General features: G+C 47.6%; 1 protein-coding gene across 7 annotated transcripts in view; it reads right to left on the bottom strand.

Moving 5' to 3' along the window:
- Positions 1–22,957, bottom strand: part of LOC139759894 (uncharacterized) — a 295,508-nt gene that overhangs the window by 66,450 nt on the left and 206,101 nt on the right. For 4 of the 7 annotated variants that reach the window (XM_071682442.1, XM_071682445.1, XM_071682446.1 and 1 more), the window contains exons 2-7: positions 20,813–20,870; positions 20,235–20,426; positions 17,156–17,321; positions 15,608–15,746; positions 2,771–2,899; positions 195–269 (exon numbers count right to left, since the gene is read on the bottom strand). In XM_071682442.1, coding sequence (XP_071538543.1) covers positions 195–269; positions 2,771–2,899; positions 15,608–15,746; positions 17,156–17,321; positions 20,235–20,415 — 690 coding nt within the window. In that variant the 5' untranslated portion in view covers positions 20,416–20,426; positions 20,813–20,870. Of the gene's footprint in view, positions 1–194; positions 270–2,770; positions 2,900–13,033; positions 13,436–15,607; positions 15,747–17,155; positions 17,322–20,234; positions 20,427–20,812; positions 20,871–22,957 lie in introns of those variants that run through there. The other 3 variants (XM_071682443.1, XM_071682449.1, XM_071682450.1) reach the window with 3 other exon arrangements.

Here is a 22,957-nt window from a genome sequence, read left to right as displayed (position 1 = left end):
ACACACACACACACACACACACACACACACACACACACACACACACACACACACACAGACACACACACACACACACACACTAAGGGAAAGCCCCTGACCTCAGAGGACCTAAGCTAAGGTCAGGACAGACATGGAAATGGGGGGGAACAGCCCTCTGACCCTAAGCGACACAGTGGGGGACGACCAGTACTCACCTCGTCGTTCTCGGAGCTGCCCATGGAGAGGAGCGACCCGTCGCTGCATGTGCTCTGCGTGGCCCGCGAGCAACTCTGTCGTGTTCAGTGAGAAGCGTAACATTAGTGGAAATCTATATATTTACATAGAAAATAATACTCACTGGATTCATACACACACACACACACACACACACACACACACACACACACACACACACACACACACACACACTAGGCTCTGGATGCCAAAAGCCCTTGAAAAACGACCCTTGAGTACGACAGTGGCCTAGCCCTTGACACTTAAGGGTCAAGTAGTGGCAGGCCAGGCCATCATCAGAGCCGACCTGCTCCAGAGAGACTTAAAATATTGTACTCAAGAGATCTAGTCTAAGACTCAATCCAGCAGATGATTTCTTGATGTCAAATGGAAACTGAAAGGCATCAACATCACACATAACAATGCCTTACATACAGCTAAAAAAAATATGCATATTACTGGTCTATACAGAGGGAAAATCATGAAAAGGAAATTCATCCATAGATGAGACGTGAAGAAAGATATGGTTACAAGGGGGAATACACAGACCCATCTACCTGTCTGAGTAAAGACTGGTGGTACACAGAAATCAGATGAGAAGATAATGGGTTATAGATGATTAAAAACGAGGAGAGCAGAGGATCACCTCTCTCGTTCGTGGGTGGTGGGCGTTACGCGATAGCCCTGTCTCATAACAGGTTGGTCGATGCTCTCTCTCTCTCTCTCTCTCTCTCTCTCTCTCTCTCTCTCTCTCTCTCTGGATTTTGGAATACATATATACCATTTGTCATCGATAGCAATGGTGAGATTCAGCGGCGGGGGTCGAAGTGGCCATTTTCATTGCGTCCCTGGAGGGAAGGCCACTTTCCCCACTGATGATACTACAGCGGGGTCAAGAGTGAGATAAGCCCACCCTACGTTACAGTGTCTATCGTTACCTTGGGAACGTCTTCCACGTCACGTACATTACGCGCACATCGGAACACCAACGACCGCTGGGCCGGACTCTGCACAGAGTTCAAGGTGTGTTTACCTCCCCCAAAGCAATTTTTCTCCGTCCTACGCAGAGCACAGGCTTAGGGCAATCTGAAGCGTGCCAAAAGAAGAGAGAGAGAGAGAGAGAGAGAGAGAGAGAGAGAGAGAGAGAGAGAGAGAGAGAGAGAGAGAGAGAGACTTGAGCACAGCGATGTGCTCATCCGTGCCAGCCACGCAGCACACGTCTGTAAAACAGTGAACCTCAGCGATCCACACACACACACACACACACACACACACACACACACAAAAAAAATGATCCAGTTTTCTTTTTCTTTTTTCTTTTATTTTTTCGAATCGCCAACGAAATGCTCACACGGGCAGTCGATCATTACCGGGTTTACTGTCTGAGATAAGATATCAAGGCTCATGTCTCCTCTGTCGATAACACTTGCCTTACGTAAGAAACATCAGCTACGACTGTTCACCAAGGCCAACTGGGTAGAATGGAGAGAGAGAGAGAGAGAGAGAGAGAGAGAGAGAGAGAGAGAGAGAGAGAGAGAGGGAAGAGGGGTAAGTACGTCGTTGATGTAGTGGGCCCGACCGTCGCAAGCCACCTCGATACGTCCAGTGGAGGGTGTTTCCGTGGCAGGTGTGAAGTAAACACCGTCCACCACCGCAAAAACAATCGAGACATGACGAGGCCTCTGATAATCCGATATAAATATTCGAAATACTTATGAAAGGAGTCGATAATCTTGATCTGATAAGTTACTTGTGAGGATAGACTCGTCGCACTTCCCCTCGTTGTAAATGGATACAGATGTTTGGACAATTGTAGAACCTCGAGAGAGGTGAAGCACTTCAACAGGATTGTTAACATATGGAATGAACTACCAATTAGAGTAGTTGAAAGCTGAAACGTAGATACGTTTACGCACAGACTTGATAGACATTTCAAGTCCACGACAGACATTACCTGAACCTCGTTAGTCTTGTGAAAGGCTGACATGTTTTCCTTTCTTGCCCCTTTAAATCATCCTTATATCTTTCTACTCGTACCCCTCTCATCTGCGGGTTTCTGACGGCTTCCATCAACACAAAACAGGGTCCTATAGGGGCAGTCTGTGACAGTGGAAGACGAACAGCAACACGCAATTCAGTGTGGATGAAAGCGATGTGCAGAGAGACTAGTTGGAGGAGAAATGCCTCTAGTCTTCGTGACTCAGGAGACTCCAAGTACTGTCATTCATGAAGTATATTAAGCGTCTGTCAAATGGACTTCTAGACCGGTTTATAACGTCGCTCGTGGACGAGTGGGGAGGTGCCTGTCAATTGTCTTTATAGAAAGGTTTGAAATGTCACTCTCATGGATCAGTACAGAAGTGCCAGTCAGGTTCATGGCATTGTTCCAGGCTTCTCCTGTTCCTCATTCATCCTACATCCTCAACAACCATAATAATGTAAAGAGAGGAATCATGGGAAAGATGGGAGAGGAGGAGTTATGAAAGGAGTGGAAGAGGGAAACAGTCGTGAAGGTGTGGAAGCTTAGAGCAGCGAGGTGGTAATGTGGTTGACGTACCTTAAGTCCGTGGTTGAGGACGTCCAGGGTGGTTGGCGAGGTAGGTGGGGAGCGAGGCAGGCCCGGGTCGTCATCGCCAGACCCAGAGTCGTCACCCCGACGGCGTCGCAACGCAGCCTTCAGCTCCGCCTGTGGGTCACCAAAGCACAACAATGTTACGAACTCACTCCTCACGAATGATGCACGAAAATGAGATGATGACCATAAAACTACGCACGATACAACACAGGTTTTTATCATTCTTTGTCAAAATGGGAAGAGAGAAAGCGTGGTGTAAGTCTCTGTTGATTGGGTGGCAGCTGAGGAGGGCCAAACCATCACCAGGTAACACACATCTCTGCTACAAGAAGAGGGAAAATAATAATTAAGGTTTAAGGTTCAAATGCTTAAGCACGATGGTGCGACCCTTGAGCACGACGGTACGCCCCTTGAACACGACAGTATACCAAATGTGAGAAAGACGGTACGGCCCTTGAGCACGACAGTGCCACCCTTGAGCACGACAGTGTACCAGCCTTGAGAAAGACGGTACGGCCCTTGAGCACGACGGTACGGCCCTTGAACACGACAGTACACTAACCTTCAGAAAGACGGTACGACCCTTGAGCACGGCAGTGCCAGCCTTGAGCACGACAGTGTATCAGCCTTGAGAAAGACGGTACGACCTTTGAATACAATAATCTTGGCCATTGATCTGGCCCCTCAAGGATCACGTCAAAGGTCACGTTATCAGACTCTCGGGTCGTACCAGCGAGCTCAAGGGTCGTACCCTCGTATAAGTGGATGAACTTGCCTTTCTAACACCACGTACACGTAACAACTTTATGGGTAATGTATATCTGGCACATGACAGTGATAAGTGACAGACGTGTACACACACACACACACACACACACACACACACACACACACACACAGACACACAGACACACACACACACACTATCGATCGATGGTTATCTACTCCCTCAGCGCAGCGGAGGAGCTCTACACCACGAGAGAGAGAGAGAGAGAGAGAGAGAGAGAGAGAGAGAGAGAGAGAGAGAGAGAGAGAGAGAGAGAGAGAGAGAGAGAGAAGAGAGAGAGAGAGAGAGAGAATCACCTCATCACAAAGAACTCGAAAACTATACACACTACGGCAAAACACATTCATCATCACAGGTGTTTAAATGATAAATAAGACCTGATAATAAAAATCATGACAACAACAACAAAATAGTTTTTTCCTCACTGCAGCTGAGCATGACCGTCGTGGCAGGTGTTGGAGAGGATGACACGTAAGAGGTTTCCAAAGCCAGATGTTCACCTTAGATCAATACACATCAGTTCCAAAAATTCCTCCGGGTCTCTCTTGTTCCTACAGACCTCTTTCGTTCCTACAGACCTCTCCTGTCCCTACGGACCTCTCCTGTTCCCACAGACCTCTCCTGTTCCTACAGATCTCTCCTATTCCTACGGACCTCTCTTATTCCTATAGACCTCTTCCGTTCCTACAGACCTCTCCTGTTCCTACGGACCTCTCCTGTTCCCAAAGACCTCTCCTGTTTCTCCAGACCTCTCCTGTTGCCAAAGACCTCTCCTGTTCCTACAGACCTCTCCTGTTCCTACGGACCTCTCCTGTTCCTTACGGACCTCTCTTGTTCCCAAAGACCTTTCGATCTCAACTTCCCTCCATTTCTCCAAAAGCACAGGGCAGCCAGTCATCTCCACTCTCCTCACCGCTACACCATCACCAGCAAACTTGGCCTCCAACAACACCACCACCAACAACACCTTCTCCAACACACCTAGCCCCTCCTCCTCCCTCCTCTACCACCACACCTGACCACATCCTCAAGCGTGTCCTTACAATGCGGTGTCGCAAATCACGAAGAAAGCATCACCCGCCCCAGCTCTAACATGCCCTCCACAATCTGTTAATATCAGGCGTCCAGTTTTTCGCCGTGGCATTAAGGGGGAGGGGGAGAAGAAGAAGAGGAAGAAGAAAGAACGAAGAATAAAGACAGCTTTCATTCTGGCGGTGAAATGAAAGCAGTGGTGGGCAGAACAAGTTGCTCTCTGTTTAAACGACGATCTAAGAAAGGTTTTGAGAGAGAGAGAGAGAGAGAGAGAGAGAGAGAGAGAGAGAGAGAGAGAGAGAGAGAGAGAGAGAGAGAGAGAGAGAGAGAATATACATGAGCTTCTGAAAGTGTACACGCCTCATCCATCTGTGTCACTATGAACGGAGAGGTGCAGATAACAGAGATAAAAGAGAGATAAGACTTTAAACCACTGGAGGCGTCTCCTCTATGGACGAGGGTTCCCAACGGCGGGTGTGTCAGAAGGCGTCACCACTGGCGTTGTCACAGTGTCACAGGACTACCACTGTGTAAGTGTGTGTGTGTGTGTGTGTGTGTGTGTGTGTGTGTGTGTGTGTGTGTGTGTGTGTGTGTGTGTGAGCCACATACCACAGAAGCGTGCTATGCGATAAGCTCACAGAAGTAAATGGGGCTGCTGTGTTGTGCCGTGTCACTAGATCGTCGATAATGTGAGCGAGAGTGTCATTACCACTGCTATTTTGCGACACCATGTCACTGCTTCTGTGATAGTCTCGAGTGACAGTGATGATGGCACTGCTGTGTGATGAACCATCCCCCCACCACGTCAGTGTACCTTATGATAATCCGGGTGTGAGTGACAGGTTATCAGTGCAGAGGAGAAGACTTGCCCAGTCATGGGTAAGAGATAGTGCTCTCACAATCACAACCACAACCCTCGCTTTTACTGCTACACACGAGGAGAGTGTGAAACCCCCAGCAGTAGAACGCACTAGTGAATACTACGATGACTCCAGTATGGGTCGACTGTGAGTGTCATGGGAGCCAGCGGAGGAGAGAATCGTAAATCATTCTTTCTAACTTACCAGCTGATTTAAGTGGGCGAGAAACAGCGGGGGTGTGTAAGCGACGGGGTAGAAACTGAGAAAAGAAAACGCGTGAGACGACATGCGAAGACCTTCTTCGTCAGGTCCAGGAAGGCCAACTGTCTGTGACACACACACACACACACACACACACACACACACACACACACACACACACACACACACACTTAACACATATTCTTCTCGATGGGTCGTCCCTTAAGTCAAGCTCAGGTAGACGTGTCCTGAGGGCATTTGTCTATGGTGGGACTCTATGCCCAAATGCGCATCTTGGGGCCTGAATCACCAGCTGGACCCAGTGAGGGTGATGAATGGAGTACCTCGCCACTGTAGGAGCACCATCAGATTACGCCAGGGGAGAGTGGGGGGGGACTAGGGGCAAGGAGAGCGTAGTGAAGCAAAGAGGAACTGGCAAATGGATGTGAGGAAGACATTTCTCCTGATGGGGATGGATGAGCATCGCCGGCACTAACACTTTCCCAAGTGATAGTAAGCGCAGGGAAACATTGTGGTGTCTCTCCCAAGGGGTCTTCCCACACCTGGTATGTTGTCACGCGTCCATGATCACCCACGGTGTGCGGGGGGGAGGAGCAGGACTCCCACAACCTCTCCCACAGGAAAGTTGGATGTCTCACACGACCTTCCCTCCACAGTACAGGAGAACGGATATATTTCTCACACGACCTCCCCTCCACAGTGCAGGAGGTCGGATCTAGTTCTCACACGACCTCCCTCCACAGTACAGGAGAACGGATCTATTTCTCACACGACCTCTCCTCCACAGTGCAGGAGAACGGATCTATCTCTCACACGGCCTCCCCTCCACAGTACAGGAGAACGGAGCTATTTCTCACACGACCTCTCCTCCACAGTACAGGAGAACGGAGCTCTCTCTCACACGACCTCTCCTCCACAGTACAGGAAAACGGATCTCTCTCTCTCTCTCACACATCCAGAGGGAAGCGTTCCCACCAGAACCAGATCATTACGGCGTGGCTGGAAGGCTTGGCCTACGGGACTGGCTGAGCGACACTAGTCCAAGAATTTAAACTTTATCTTAGGAGGTTGTGATTTAGGCCAGAGGGGTGGGTGCCGGTCGGTGGTCGGGTGAGTTAGATGTCAAGAAGATCAAAAAGTTAATGATATTCTATAATGTAGTCGAGTCTAGGTATAGCTTGAAGGCAAAAATTATACATATTTCCATCCCAAGGCCTTCAGTAGAAGGCAAGATGGATAGAGATCCTGACAGTGTTGACTGCAAGGGTCGGAGACCTCAATGTAGGAACCACTTCATCGTTTACGTCGGCGGCTTAATCATGCTACGTTCAGTCTACCTGGACGCGGTGTAACCCCAGGAGTCAAACTGGAAACCTGACCTGGACGAGGGGTGACCTCCTTCAGCCCAGCTGGGACCCTGACCTCGGGTCATGACCTGGACCTCGACTTACTGACAACCCGCTTAACTACATAGCTGATAACAAGTCGGCTTCCGTGGGGGCGTCAGTCTACTGCTGTACGTGCGTGCGCCCCACACGAACGGCCACCATCAACTCATGAACGCGTGTTCACGCATCATTACAACGCGCGCGTCTTGCCTCAGCCGTAGACTGTCTCATACAACCTTGTCTCAGCATCCCGCTTTCTCAGACCCGTCCCTCTCTCACCAGTTCTCTCAGCTCTCTCCCTCACCACCCTTCTCAGCTCCCTCCCTCACCAGTTCTCTCACCTCCCTCCATCATCAGTCCTCTCAGCTCCCTCCCTCACCAGTCCTTTCAGCTCCCTCCCTCACCAGCCTTCTCAGCTCCCTCCCTCACCAGTTCTCTCAGCTCCCTCCCTCACCAGTCCTTTCAGCTCCCTCCCTCACCAGCCTTCTCAGCTCCCTCCCACACCAGCCTTCTCAGCTCCCTCCCTCACCAGTTCTCTCAGCTCCCTCCCTCACCGGCCTTCTCAGCGAATGTGGCTCAGCTTTCACCTCCTCTTACGTCTGATTTCTTCATGTGTCTCTCACTGACTTGTCTGTCTTCCTAGATCTCTCTGACGCTCTCACGTGTGTGTGTGTGTGTACTGATGCTGATGTTAACCTGTTCACTTCCAACCGCCAGAGTCTTATTTGTTTTGAGTTTGTTGCTTGATTTTTCTTGTTTTTCTTTTACATCATATAACAAAGACAAATACCCCCCTCCATCTGGTGGGGCAAGTTCCGTCCTACATCTCAGTACAGTTCAATGCACTGCAGTGACTGGCACTGAGATGTATATGAGCGTTACGTTCCGTAGAATGGTACGTGGTAGTGGCCAGCAGTAACAGCAACAGTAACAGAAGTGGCAGGAGCAGAATACGGTGGAGCAGAGGGACGACCCTGGCCTGTTTTCCTCCTGCCGAAGGTGTTCACTACACGAGCAGCATTGCTGGGCCGTGCCTCGCGAAGGTGTGGCCTCCGTTCTCCTGCAGACGACGTGACATCCACACCCTGGGCCCACTGCTCGTCGCGTGACATGATGGGAGGGGAACTTCGGGACCAAAGGGCAAAATATGAGGGTGCGAGAACCTGGCCTTTATCTAAAAGGCCAACAAAGGCTGACCTTTCAAGGTTCGGATTTGCTACTGCCACGATGACTCTCTCTCTCTCTCTCTCTCTCTCTCTCTCTCTCTCTCTCTCTCTCTCTCTCTCTCTCTCTCTCTCAGCTAAAGAGTTTATCCACGGTGCTAAACTCCCCTGATATATTTTGCCATCAGCTGATATATCAAACATCATAAATTCATTCTCAGTCAGAAAAAAAAAAAATGGTCGAAAACGCACTTTTTTGTATAACAGCTGTCATCAATTCTACGAGAATTCGAGTAACAACTGAAGCATCAACCAAATAATAATATAAAAAAAGCCCACTAAATCATCTGCGACATAATGTGTTTTTAAAGACCATTCTTGTTTTGAACTTCAAATTATAATCTTAGCGAGTTCGTAATCACCCTCCCCGCTTCCTCCCTTGATCCTATCCAACCCCACCACTGGGGAACATGTCTTGTTGGTGGGGGACATGTCTTGTTGGTGGGGGACATGTCTTGTTGGTGGGGGACATGTCTTGTTGGTGGGGGACATGTCTTGTTGGTGGGGGACACGTCTTGTTGGTGGGCAATATGTCTTGTTGGTGGGGCACACGTCTTGTTGGTGGGGAACATGTCTTGTTGGTGGGGAACATGTCTCGTTGGTGGGGGACACGTCTTGTTGGTGGGGAATATGTCTTGTTGGTGGGGAACATGTCTTGTTGGTGGGGGACACGTCTTGTTGGTGGGGAACATGTCTTGTTGGTGGGGGACATGTCTTGTTGGTGGGGAAAATGTCTTGTTGGTAGGGGACACGTCTTGTTGGTGGGGGACACGTCTTGTTGGTGGGGAACATGTTTTGTTGGTGGGGAACATGTTGGTGGAGAACACGTCTTCTTGATGTTAAAGATTTGTGGCAAAATAAAAAGTGGTAAATTTATGGAGGCAGGCGGGACTACACACGCCAGTCATGGCGGCAGATGCTGCCTCCTCCTCTCTCGCTGTAAAGCAAGCTGTTGAGAGGAGGGGGAGCGGCTGGGGTGTGGTTGGGAGTGGGCAGTCAGGTGTGGTGAGGAGGGTCTGGAGGTGGTAGTGGGGGGTGAGGAGAGGCTGAGGTTTGCGTCTGTCACAGGCAGGGGTAGGGAGGCGGGAGGTGGTCTCTCCTTCCCCCGGTAGATAATAATTATAATAAAAATAAATGTAATAATAATAATAATAATAATAATAATAATAATAATAATAATAATAATAATGATAGACGACAAAATGTCAAATCTTATCATTTAATGTCTTAATGAAAAAGCTGTTCTACTGATGTGACCAAAGAGATATATTTTGCCAAAACAAAACAAAAAAAAAAAAGAGGCCATTAATCTCTCTCAAATTCACGTAGGGGTCAGAGCAAACCATCCCCCCCCTCCCCCAGGCCGATCATGGAGAACGGGAAACTGCATAGAGAACGGGAGGCTGGAGGGGAAAAAGAAAATGTGGAAAAATAAATGAGTATAGCCCTGAGGGACCAGGAACTGGGTTGAGACGCCTTAAAAACTAAATATAAACCAGTTGGACACAGGTAGTAAGAGGAACCGGTCGATATATGTATAAATCTTTTTTTCCTTTTTTCCCCCAAGCCGTTTTTTGCGTACCAAGATGGATGGCGAGTTTCAACCCAATCAGGAAGAAGCAACGTCCGCCAATGAGGAACGCAATCACTCGGGACTGGTGGAAGGTAGAGGAGGCTGACCAATCAACGTTGTGTTTGCTCGTAGGTTTTTTTACAGTCGTAAATACTCGTAGGTTTGTTTACAATCGTAAATAATGACCTCGAAAAATAAACAACAGGAAATGTATGGAATAAAGGTAATAATATCTAAAGAAATTTGAACCAATATTCATAGGAAAATGTACGTTTTTATCCACAAAATCCAAACATATTGCTTCATATGACTAACTTTCTTCTCATCCTCAACACCTTTCTCTTACCAAACTCCTTCGAATTGATGATATACGATAAAGCCAACATTACCATTATATTTCAAACCCGTTGGAGATAAGACTCTAATCAATCTCTGAAACTGTTGGAACGGAAAAGGCAATATTTCTTGAGTCATACGAGGGGCAGGTACTGGTCATCACTACCTGGTATCTAGTCATCACTACCTGGTACCTGGTCATCACTACCTGGTATCTGGTCATCACCACCTGGTATCTGGTCATCACCACCTAGTATCTGGTCATCACCCACCTAGTATCTGGTCATCACAACCTGGTATCTGGTCATCACTACCTGGCATCTGGTCATCACCACCTGGCATTTGGTCATCACTACCTGGTATATGGTCATCACCCACCTAGTATCTGGTCATCACTACCTGGTATATGGTCATCACCCACCTAGTATCTGGTCATCACTACCTGGTATCTGGTCATCACTACCTGGTATCTGGTCATCACTACCTGGCATGAGATTAAAACGCACAAATTACATCATGGATTTTACCTAAGCTGTACAGTGAAGCAGCCGCTATACAGAGTATGGCAGCCACTATACAGTGCGAGGCAGCCGTTATACAGTGTAAGGCAGCCGCTATACAGTGTACGGCAGCCTATATGCAGTGTAAGGTACACAGTGAGGCAGCTGTTAAGATAATCAGTTCACAAATATAGGGCAACACTACACAATGAAGCCCTATCTAAACCCTCCAGATAAGGGTTCCCACCCCACTCCCATACAGAAACCAGATCCAACACTTGCCTCCGTTCCCCTAACGCGATCTATGAACTTATATAAAAAACAATAACAAATGCCAATAATATTTGACACAAAGAGTTGAATCCTATTTCTTTTTTTTTTTTTGATTCCTACACCTGGGACGCTGCTCTTAAATGTGGCACAGATGTTATGATACACAGTTTATGGTTTAAGTCACCAAGGACCTACATCGTCTGTGTCACAGACTCAGCAAATTATAACAAATGACTGACGACTTTTATAACATCTTCCACCCGCCGATTCAAGCGAGGATCTTGACCTTATACACTTTCCCGCCAATTCAAGCGAGGATCTTGACCTTATACATTCTCTCGCCAATTCAAGCGAGCATCTTGACCTTTATGTATTCCACTCAGGCAATAATCTTCAGAAAGGTCGGTGTTACGATAATCTTTACATCGGATTAAATAATCAAGGGATTATCCATTTGATGAGTTTATAATAAATAATCTACAAACACACGGCAGTTCAGACATGTGTGTGTGTGTGTGTGTGTGTGTGTGTGTGTGTGTGTACTGCGGTAGCCACGAGGCATTTCACGTGAACGCCGACAGAGAGCGCGTTGCCCACCGGCGGAGGTAGCGCCCCCTATGACTAAGTTGGGTCGGTCAGCCAAAGTAACTTCGGAGAGAGAGAGAGAGAGAGAGAGAGAGAGAGAGAGAGAGAGAGAGAGAGAGAGAGAGAGAGAGAGAGAGAGAGAGAGAGAGACTAAAATAAGACACGATGTCTAAGAAAGGGGCCAACATGACGCCGGACCATTCACCGTTGCTTAATACGCCTCTTACCAACGTATCATCACGTCAATATCTTATGAAAATATAACCCGTTGTTATAACATCACCTGATTATTAAAGAGAAAGAGGACTTTTAACCGTAATGTCAACTCTTAGTTGCCACATTACAGGAGCTCATCAGTCAACGTCTCGATCAAACACGCTGTGACCAAATATGATAATGTTATTGCGTTAATCAACAGCATGATCTCATTATTTAAATACGTTAGCTAATTAGTGACGCTGTGGTAACTAGCGAAGTTTCTCTGCTGACTCGAAAAGTTACGTGCGCTTATCCGTAAAGGTCTGAGCGCTAATTAGAGACATTTTGTATAGTAGTTAGAAAACAGTCTTTATTTATTCCGTTATCAATAAATTGCAACATCAGTAAAAAAAAAATGTTTATTCTGTTCCTCTGTTGGTGTACATATATGGACAGCCAAGCAACAGGTCAAGGACCTGTAAGATAGCCAAGTGACAGGTCAAGGACCTGTAAGACAGCCAAGCGACAGGTCAAGGACCTGTAAGATGACCTGAGGTACTTCCACAGTCAGTGCCAACAGCTGGCACTCACCTAATCACCAGTTACCAGAGGAAAGTACCTTGTTACTTATTCAAAACCCAAGATTTACTTCACATCTCACCAGACCAAAGGACGAAGCCATCAAAGCCTCTGAAAGCCGTAACATAACACCGTCACAACCATCACAGCCGTAACAGGACATCGTCACAGCCCCTCGGAGGCGTTACATGACACCGTCACCATTCCTTAGGAGACATTTACATAACAACGTCACAGCCCCTCGGAGGCGTTACATAAGACCGTCACAGGTCATATTTTGGCCCACGTCACCGTCCCATCACTGGGATGCATCAGATCCCATAGAGGGATCAATCATTCACAACTCACATTCAAATCGAGACACCAACTCCCAATCCGTTGCTTTTCCAATCAGGGCTTCGCCAGAGTCCCCATCAGGAGGTAAACACATCATCAACTCCATCCACCAGATCTCATTACTGCCAGGCAGATCCACACAACTTGTCTGCATGACTCCTCCCATGCCTACCTGCCATGCACTCAACACTCACCACATTTGAAGTTTTCTTGCACCAACACTCACCACATTTGACGTTTTCTTGCTCCAACACTCACCACATTTAAAGTTTTCTTGCACCAACATTCACCACATTTGAAGTTTTCTTGCACCAACACTCACCATATGGACGTTTTCTTGCACCAACACTCACCATATTGACTTTATCTTGTTCAGGCATCATGGTGACAACCAGACGACCTTCTTCAGGTCTGGGGCTGCCTCCGTCGTACGGCGCCCTCCAGCGCGACGCACATCCAACAGTCCAAGGCTATACTGGTGTCCTTAGGTCCCATGTACAATGGCCAGGCTCTTGAAACAAACTTCACACAAAGGGGTTCCTCATGCTAAAGCGATACCGCCATCTAGAGGGTTTAATCCTCTGCCAAAGACACAACTTGTAGCGAGTCGCTGGCCAGCTGGTCGTCCCTCTACCGAAGGCGTCGACCAAGACAATGGTCTACAGTAGTGTGAACTTAACAGCGGTATCAATATACTGATCGACGACAGCAGAGGGATGAAGCCATCCACCTAGAGGCACGAACATATTACTGACAGGGTCAGCCTTAGAGGGCCCTGTTCTCTCTTATCACTGAACATTATCATTATCGTATGTGAGCGTGTGATAAGGGTAGGCTAGTACAGACACTCCATATTAGCCCCGTTTCTCCGACTTCTCTCCCTCAGTAAGCTTTCGCTACTGCAAAATCTACCTAATGTCTCACAAGCTTAATCAGTGGCCTGATTGTGAGGGAGAGAGGTCGGTGGGGTTGAGGACCAGCCAAGGTTGCTGGTGTGGCGAGGTCGTCTTTCAGGATAAGCCAGACTCCGGAAGCCTCTCCACCGATAAGACCGAAACATTTCCAGCTTCACCACAAAAATAGCCTCCCCCCCCCAACCAACACTCACCCCCTCCCCTTTCTTGCAATCAGTCCCCCTCCTCTAGCCTTCCACCCTGAGTTCAGAGAACTGCTACGCTTTATGAAGACCTGTCAGCGGGTTGTGGGTACTGATCGCTTCCCTTCCTAGTTAAAACTTGCTCTCTGATGCTTCTGTCTCACACGGCTGAAAGCCATTTTTTTTTTTTTTTTTTTTTTTTCCCAAAAGAAGGAACAGAGAAGAGGTCCAGGTGAGGATATTCCCTCAAAGGCCCAGTCCTCTGTTCTTAACGCTACCTCGCTATCGCGGGAAATAGCGAATAGTATGGAAAAAAAAAAATTCGTATCTTCAAACTGATTTAGTAAGTGCTTCTGAGTCGAATGACCCACAGCCCCTAAGTGTGGTGTGAGGGGCCTGGCTGTGTAATGTGTGGTGGTCTGAGGGACGTAGATGTATAAAGTGGTGTGAGGGATCTGGATGTGTTAAGTGTGGTCTGAGGATGAACACCTGGGATGGGTGTAAGCTGACTACCATCCTCACGATTCGAACCCATGCTGGCTGGATATGTGTGAGTGCAAGGGAGTCATCCCCTCCAACGCTGTGTCTAGGAAGCCTTACACCACCGTCAGGAAGGCGGATCCGTTTCCATCTTGAGTCGACTCCCAAGAAGCTGCACAGGCCGGTATAACTTACCTTAATTACACTGGGGGTCGTCAACGTCTGCTAAGCTGCATTAGACCCCGACACACAATACACAGTTTTGGGAAGATGGAGGAAAGCGGGTGGGCGGACCCACCACCCCTGGCTAGCCAGGGGATCGAGACACCCGGACAATGCACAGGAGACACGCGCCAAGGGATGACCTGACGTAGCCGACATTTCAAAAGAACCAGGAACAAGGTGGAGGGGGAGAGAGAGGGGAAGAGAGAGGGGAAGAAAACGTCCAACGTGGGAGGGAACGGAAAGATACCGTGGGGGTATATGTCGGTAGGGAACGCTGCGTAGAAAGTGGAATATAGCGATGGGGAAAGTGCGCGAGAGCCAGCGAAAAAGAGGACATAAAACTACAAAGAAAACGGTGAGAAGATAGAGAGGAGGAGACACTGAAAGAGAGAATGAGACTCAGTTCTAAAAATGTGGAAGTTTTTGTCGAACCTGACGTGTTTGTGAACCTCAACTTCAACAGAGCCACTCGTCTGACCTCGAGAGACACGATCCCAAATATTGAGACGACGTATATGCAGATAAATCACAAAAGAACACATTATTCGGGAATATGCTGGTAGCCAGAGAGAAAATGAAACACGAAGATCCGAGCGCTTTCGTGATAATTCACATCTCTGTATTCATGAAGATGTGAATCATCACGAAAACGCTCGGGATCCTCGTGTTTCATTTTCCCTGTGGCTACCACCATTAATATACGTGGAGGCGGTGGATGTTCTGTCGCGCAGAAGAAGGGTAGGAAGAGAACGGAGTCCAAGAAACTGCCTAAGAACTTCCAATACGAGAACAACATTTAGGAAATAGGCCACACAAAGAGCCCGACGAACGTTCCATCACCTGGAGAGGCACAGGATGGCTGGGTAGGACACTCCTCTGGGCACGGCGGGAGATGAAGGGGCAAGAGATGGTAATGGAAGCCTGTGAGAGAGATAGGCCTTTCTCTGTGTCTCTTCTGAAACTGAGAGAATATTTCAGGAACCTATGAGACACCAAAAAAAAAAAAAAACTCACTGGAAACTTCGGGAGAGGAAATCTGTTGGGAGGAGGGAAAGGTAGTCGCTTGTGAGTTACGGAGGGAAAATGGGGAGGAGTAAGACAAGGTGGTGATGGTCAGTGTACTCACCATGTTGACGCCCCGGGTAGCTATAGCGAGGGCTGGTGGCGTCGAGTGGCCGTGGGCGTCGGCTGCGGCATCCGGGCTGAAGACGGAGTCATGGGACACGCTCAGGCCTTGGTTGTATGGTCCGCCGCTGCTCCTACTGCTGCAGGAGACACAACCATAAGACCTTCCTTACTGTTGTATGGTACTGGATCATAAATCTCCACACCTGTTGTATGGACTCATACACCTCCACACCTGCTGTATGGACTCGTACAGCAGCTCCACACCTGCTGTACGGACTCATACACCTCCACACCTGCTGTATGGACTCATACACCTCCACACCTGCTGTATGGACTCTTACACCTCCACACCTGCTGAAGGCACTCGTACAGCAGCTCCACCCCTACTGTATGGACTTGATACAGCTCCATATGTACTGTAGAGCCACACGACATACACTAGTCCAGATACACACACTGTAATTAACAGTAATATATATAAAATCACCTCAATTACGGCAGTAAGAGTGATAATATCTATCATTATTTCTTTAGTAAGTAGCGATGTCCAGGGCACACGTGATGATGCCTAGGGCATACCATGTCCCGTATCCTTTCAACAACAAACTAAAGCCACGTAACTAGTTACAGAGCCGACATGTCGTTATTTTGCCGATTAGTTTTACATCCCCTTTTGCCACCTGTGGGTTACGTCCGCGTTGGGCAAGGGGGGAAGAAGGGAGAGGCAAGAACCCCTTAGGTCGGGGCTTAGGTAAGGTTTTTTTGAGGTTGGACTGTTTTAATCATACCCTACATTCTGCAAGACGGCATAAACTCTCCAGGGACCAGGCTGGACTTGGTGCGCTTAAAACCTGATCCTGTTGCTCAACTGGAATGATATTTGCATGTGTCAGTATTTGATAAAAAAAATAAAAGAATAAACAAGAATGCGGATTAATCCATTAACCCAACTCGGATAAATGAAGGATATTAAACTAGTCGGCAAAATTAACCAGTGCGTTGAGTGTACATACCATCCTGAGCGCCAGAGTGTGTATGGTATATAATGGTGGCGTGTGGTAGGTGTTGAACCACACTATGTTGCACTAACTTTGTGGTGCAGCTGTGGCCAGGGTGAGGGGATTTTGGCGGAGGGAGAGGCGAAGCGGCACGACTTGTGGCAGTGGTGGCACAAGGTGGAGTAACATGCTGATATGAGAGAGTTAGTGTGGTGAGTGAGAGAGGTGGAAGGTTGGTGGGTAGAGGTAGTGTGAGGCTCATAAGTGAGGTAAGTAGGTAGGTAGGTAGGTAATGTGAGCTGAGTGAGGTAGATAGGTAGGCAGTATGAAGTAAGTAGGTGGTTTGAGGCAAGTGAGGTAGGTAGGTAGGTAACTTATATAAGTAGGTAGAAGGTAGTGTGAGGTAAGCACTTAGGTAGGCAAGTAAAGGCGTATGTGTGAGGTAAGTAGGTGAGCAGGACGGTAGTGTGAGGTAAGTAGGTAAGCAGGACGGTAGTGTGAGGTAAGTAAGTTGGTTGGTTGGTTGGTAGGTAGGGTGAGGTACTGACCTGTGCTGGATGTCCACAGCCAGCTCGGAGGTTGACCTGGCCCTCAGGGTAGGCTGGGGAGGCTGCGGGCTGACGCTCTCCCCTGCACGACGCCGCACGCGACGCCGGAACATCTTCACCAGGCCCCGCAGACCCCATAGTCGACGACGCTTGGGCTCAGACGCCGCTGGGGAGGAGGGACATGAACTGTTACTGACTGTATCTTAGCCCCCTCTGATGTATTATCCCTGCTCTCTCTAATGTATCCCGGCTCTCTCTATTGTATCCTGTCCCTCTTTATTGTATTCTAGCCCATCTCTATTGTGTATTGGCCTTCTTTATTGTATTCTAGCCCATCTCTAGTGTATCCTGGCCCCCTCCCTAATATACCCTGGCCCTCTATAAATGTATCTCTAATCTCTCTTAATGACACTCAAGAAACAGTTAGCTCTATATGTGTCTGTATCTTCACAAGTCATTTTACATTATATGTACAACCATTATAACTGGATACAACTCTCCTCTATAGACTGAAATCTGCGTTTTCCTGGGTTGTCCAAGAGGAAATCATGATGTATACTATAAGTCTGCACTCCACATAATAGACACTGGGTGGTGTGCTACGACCCACAACCAGTCCGTTACTGCCAGAAAAACGTCCTCCACTTCAGTTATGACCCACGACGAGTCGTCCTTGACTACATCTATATAACTAATGACCCGCCGTCCTTCACCACACCCACGACCGATTCCCCTCACCACAGCAGAACGAAACCTCGACCCCCGAGCCAGGCTGATGTATTAGTCATCCACGACGGCAGGGCTCCTTGAGTACCGGGGAAGTGGGTGTCGAGCAGAGCCAAATATGGACAGAGTTATCGTGACTAATACATGTGATAAACCTCTTCCCCCACGTCCCGTCCCCCACCCCCTGCTGCACCCGGAGATAATAACCCCCCCCCCCCCACACACACACACGCACACACACCCCAACCCCTGGTAGTACGGACGGGAGCAGGGGAAACTGGGGGGAGCAAGGGGGGACAGGGGGAGGCTGGTTCTGATGACGTGTGTATAGCACAACACAGGAGAACGCTACCTGTAAAGTGAAATCATCTATCTTTACGTGGTTTGTAATTCTCATTATCAATAACCAAAGCTGCCAACCTTTGTCACACACAACAAAAGAGGAACACAGGAGGGCAAAAATACGAAATTTTGAGTACATAAAAAAAAGGAATTTTGCAAAACGAAACTCAAAAGCACGCGCGCTACAAGCTGCGCTTGCAATATAGGAAACTGTGATGTCTAATGTTCAAGTTGTTATCTGCATTCGTTTATCTACACACGTAGATAGTCCAGTGCAACTGTTCACCTTAGAACTAACAAAGTCTGAATGTCCCTCGCTCCTCCGTGTGCAACGCTGAATTCACCCTCTTCCTCGATCGCACACGATGCAGGGCCATGCCTCCTGGTGCATCCCCACCGCCAAGTCTTGCCTGCGTCTTCCCTCCTTGATTCTGTACTCGAAGTCGATGGCATGATGGAGTGACGCCACTCTTCTCCAGCTCACCGTCGCCCACTGGCTCGATGATGCATAGCACAATGATACAAGATGCGAACAACAACAACAACGTCAAGCCACAGCATCAAAACAGGAGGACCCACTTCTTACAACACGAAGTCGTCAGGCGAGTTTCCCGTGGTATCGAACGGGAATTCGACGTCAAGATCACCTTCCCCGTAACGAGCAGGAGGGACGATCTCATCATTGTGAGAGGCGAAGGTGTGCAGGTCATCTGGGCAGCAAAACACATAAGTGAGACTCGTCAACTTCCGGAACACCTCTGACGATATGACCCGCCTCCTGGTCCAGAGGAGGCAGGTCAGCGAACACGATCGCCCTAACAGGATCTGGCCCAGCGGCGATGTCCTGGACGAACTCAACATTCCTCACTGGGTGTTGCCGCGTATCCTCGGAGACAGGGGAGCAAAGGTCTTCGTCAGAAACATGGGGTTCACATCTACTTGCCCCACAAACACGACCGCCAGCGGAGGACAGAAATCCTTGGCCGGGTCAGGAACGTTCAGAAGGCCCAGGATACACTCATGAAACTGGTTCCCCCTCAACAAATACTGAGGCCATGATGACCTGCCCACGCCCATAATGTGAACTATGTACCGCTCCACAAGAGGAAAGCAACCGTTGTAATGCAAGGGTTATTCATCTTCATTTATTCACTTTGTAGAAATGATCTATTTATTTCTTAAATATTAAGTGAAAAAATAAAGCTTAACATGTTTCTCTGCCTTTTTCCTATAACAATTTCCCCTTAATACTACTACTGCTGTTGCTGCTTCTACTACTACTACTACTACTACTACTACTACTACTACTTCTAATATTACCTCTATTGACAAAAAGATTAATAAAAAATATAATTAATTTTAAGCATTACACACACACACACACACACACACACACACACACACACACACACAAATAGCCAGGCATGGGCTAGGATGTGCGTGTGCGTGTGTGTGTGCGTGTGTGTGTGTGTGTGTGTGTGTGTGTGTGTGTGTGTGTGAAGTCCTGGCATGTACACATACAAGAACTGATGGACAAAGGAACACTTATAATAAAAGCATCTAAACTAAGTTCATCTCCAAACAAACACAGCAGCAGATCACTGGGCCCCTTCATGGCTGATTGTGATGGTGGAAGATATATGATAATCACACATCAGTGAGGTAATAGAAATACGTACATAATAAAAACAGAAGAATATCATAACCTTTACATATAACAAAGGAGGCGCACATATTGTCCGTCGCGGATTTGAAGCGAAATATCTATTAGGTCTATTCTTAAACGTACGTACTATATCGCATTTTTCAATATCCTGTGCTAGAAACACGAATTAACTTCGACATACAGTACGGTAGAAAAACTTTAAAAAGACTTCCCACTAAAAAACTACTTTTTCTTTAACATCTCCCGATACAGAAAACTGACTTTTCAGCGGTAACTGAAGATAATTTACACTGCCTGCTACTGGGAGAGTGTGGACTCTCTCAGCAGTAACTGATGCCAACTTACTCTGTGCCTGCTGCTGAGAGAGTGTGGGCGGGAGCGTGGAGCAGGACCTCGGGCCGCAGAAGGCCGCACACGGTGCTGGAGGGGTATCCTCCCGGGGACTCTGGCTGCCATCCTCCGTGCCACCACCAGCCTCACCCTCCGTCTCCTGCCCGCTGGCCAGGTCGTCTCGCGAGGCCGCCATACTCACTCGTCCTGCAACAGAAACATTGTTCATGTGTTACTCTCCCGCATATTGTAAATACAAGAACCGGAATTGGTGTCACTCTAAATATCCCACTACTTAGCGGCAACAGGAGGTCAAAATTCAGAGGCCTGTCTGACATGGACGGGGGCCCGCTACTGTATAGCTCCCAACCGACATGCACAAATACAAGAACAATGACACACACACAAACAGCCAGTCCACACTACACCCACCTGTTCGAACATCCACCAACACCTTCTTCAGGTGGTAGAGATTATTCGAAGACCACACACACACACACACACACACACACACACACACACACACACACACGCGCGCGCGCGCGCGCGCGCCAGACTCATGCTAGTGATACGGTATGAGTATAGTTGCTTACTGAGCACTTCAGGGCGAGTGTGTGGACGACCACCCGGCTTACATCACTCCGCTCATGTCTGCAACAAAAGAAAAATGACACCATTAACAGAGTAATACACACACACACACACACACACACACACACACACACGTTAGTAAGCTAATATCTAATAAAGAAAATAATAATAATGTCTATATCTATTCTAGAAAATAATAATAATAATGATAATAATAATAATAATGATAATGATAATAATAATAATAATAATAATAATAATAATGATAATAATAATAATGCTCAATGAAACGAGAAAGGTAAAATACGCCACAGGATTCGACCCTTCAGCGATGGGTAGGATGAAGGGACTTCTGTACGTGACCTTTAAGGGTCAGGTCTAAGGCCAGGCTATCATGCCTTAAAGATCGTACTGTCGTGGTCAAAGGGGTTAGTAACGAGTGCAGAATCTGCCGTGTGTGAAATGCATGTAGAAATGAAAGATCTCGTGACGACACGAAATACAATAAACTGTTATATCAAGGAACAAAGTATTGAAATTGAATAAACTGGTTATCTTCACTATATCAAGATATAATACACTGAAAACAACATTACACCAACCTGAAATATACTGCAGAACCCATTACACCAATAAAAATATTCTGTAAACTTCATTCTACCAACGTAAAACATACTGTAAACTCCATTATACCAACAAAAAAAATACTATGTAAACCCCACTACACCAACCAACATACTTAACATACAGACTCGCTCATCGTATCCTCTTCAGAATTCGAATTACATTAGGATCACCAAGAAGGAGGAAACCCTGGAGCAGGGAGAGTCAAGGGGAGGGAGCAGGGCGGACTCGTACAGCTGTTGGGGGGAGAAGACTCACTCAATATTTCACAACATGATGGATTCGTGGAGTTACCCCTCCCAGCCGTGCTCTCTGAGTGGCTCCGTCCGCCGCTGCCATTTTCACCGTAAACTAGTGTAAAAAATCATGTCCATTCAATGGTTACCATACTTTGTCTAATATTCAGCTAAATGACACATACTCTTTGGAAAAATTCTTTATCGAATATTATATCTCATGAAGACTCTCACGGCCAGGCGAGAGATGTAAATCTTCCCAAGTAGCTTAAAGGTACCCTACCGAGGCTGGCGTCCATCGGATAGAATATTCCACACAAAATTTTTTTGCAGACCTTAACCTTTTTGATTCCTCAGCGCACGAGGTCAGCACAGGTGTTGATGATATAAATAATTGGTCGAATCACTCACTATTACCGTTTCTGTAATACGTATAATTCAAATGGACCCACATACGGTACTTATCCTTGCCTGATCTCAAAAGGTGACCCCGCTTGCTGTTCCCGGCGTTGTAAGATCTCTTTCCTTCTTCTAAAGATATCATTTTGATTTCTGTTCCCGGACGCTATCAGGATGCTTGTGTCCCCCCTCAGCCATTTCCTAGACCACAAAATACCAGGCAAGCTACTGCGTCACACTGTTGACAACTCCAGATTGGACAGTTGTAACATCTGCCTTTTTTTCCCTCCACCGCGGAGCTTAACTCTTTCAGTCCCCTTTCTGCATGAGCTGCTGCTACTGCAGAACAGGTTGACTGCAACAGCGATATGCAAGGAAGCCCTTGTGCACACCCGTGCGACCCTTGAGCACACCATTACGACCCTAAAGCACGACGGTACGACCACTGAGCACAAAAATATGACCTCTGTATATGAAGGCCCGGCGCTTCTGTCTAAACTTTTAATCCAGGGCCAAGCCATCATTACCCAAGGGTCGTTCCGTCATGGTCAAGGGTCGTACCGCCATGCTCAAGGGTCGTACCGTCGTACAATAAGACGAAAACGCGTACTTAGCGAGCCGACCTGACCTACCACAGACGCAGGTAGAATCGATACTACACATTCCGTACCCACACACACACACACACACACACACACACACACACACACACATAAGATACTTACAAATCTACTACTGTGTCACTTCACATTAAACCCAAAGTTCTGTTCTGTGTCTCTCCCACAATCTCATTCCACCTCAGCATAATCAGATTTCCCGCCACTTAATTTTCATGTAATTAACTTTCTGTTTACGTGAAACATTGGCTATTAACTTTCCTCTCGAGTT

The sequence above is a fragment of the Panulirus ornatus genome, chromosome 34 (assembly GCF_036320965.1).
Source record: "Panulirus ornatus isolate Po-2019 chromosome 34, ASM3632096v1, whole genome shotgun sequence".
NCBI lineage: Eukaryota > Metazoa > Arthropoda > Malacostraca > Decapoda > Palinuridae > Panulirus > Panulirus ornatus.
This window is presented reverse-complemented; position numbering and strand designations above follow the sequence as displayed.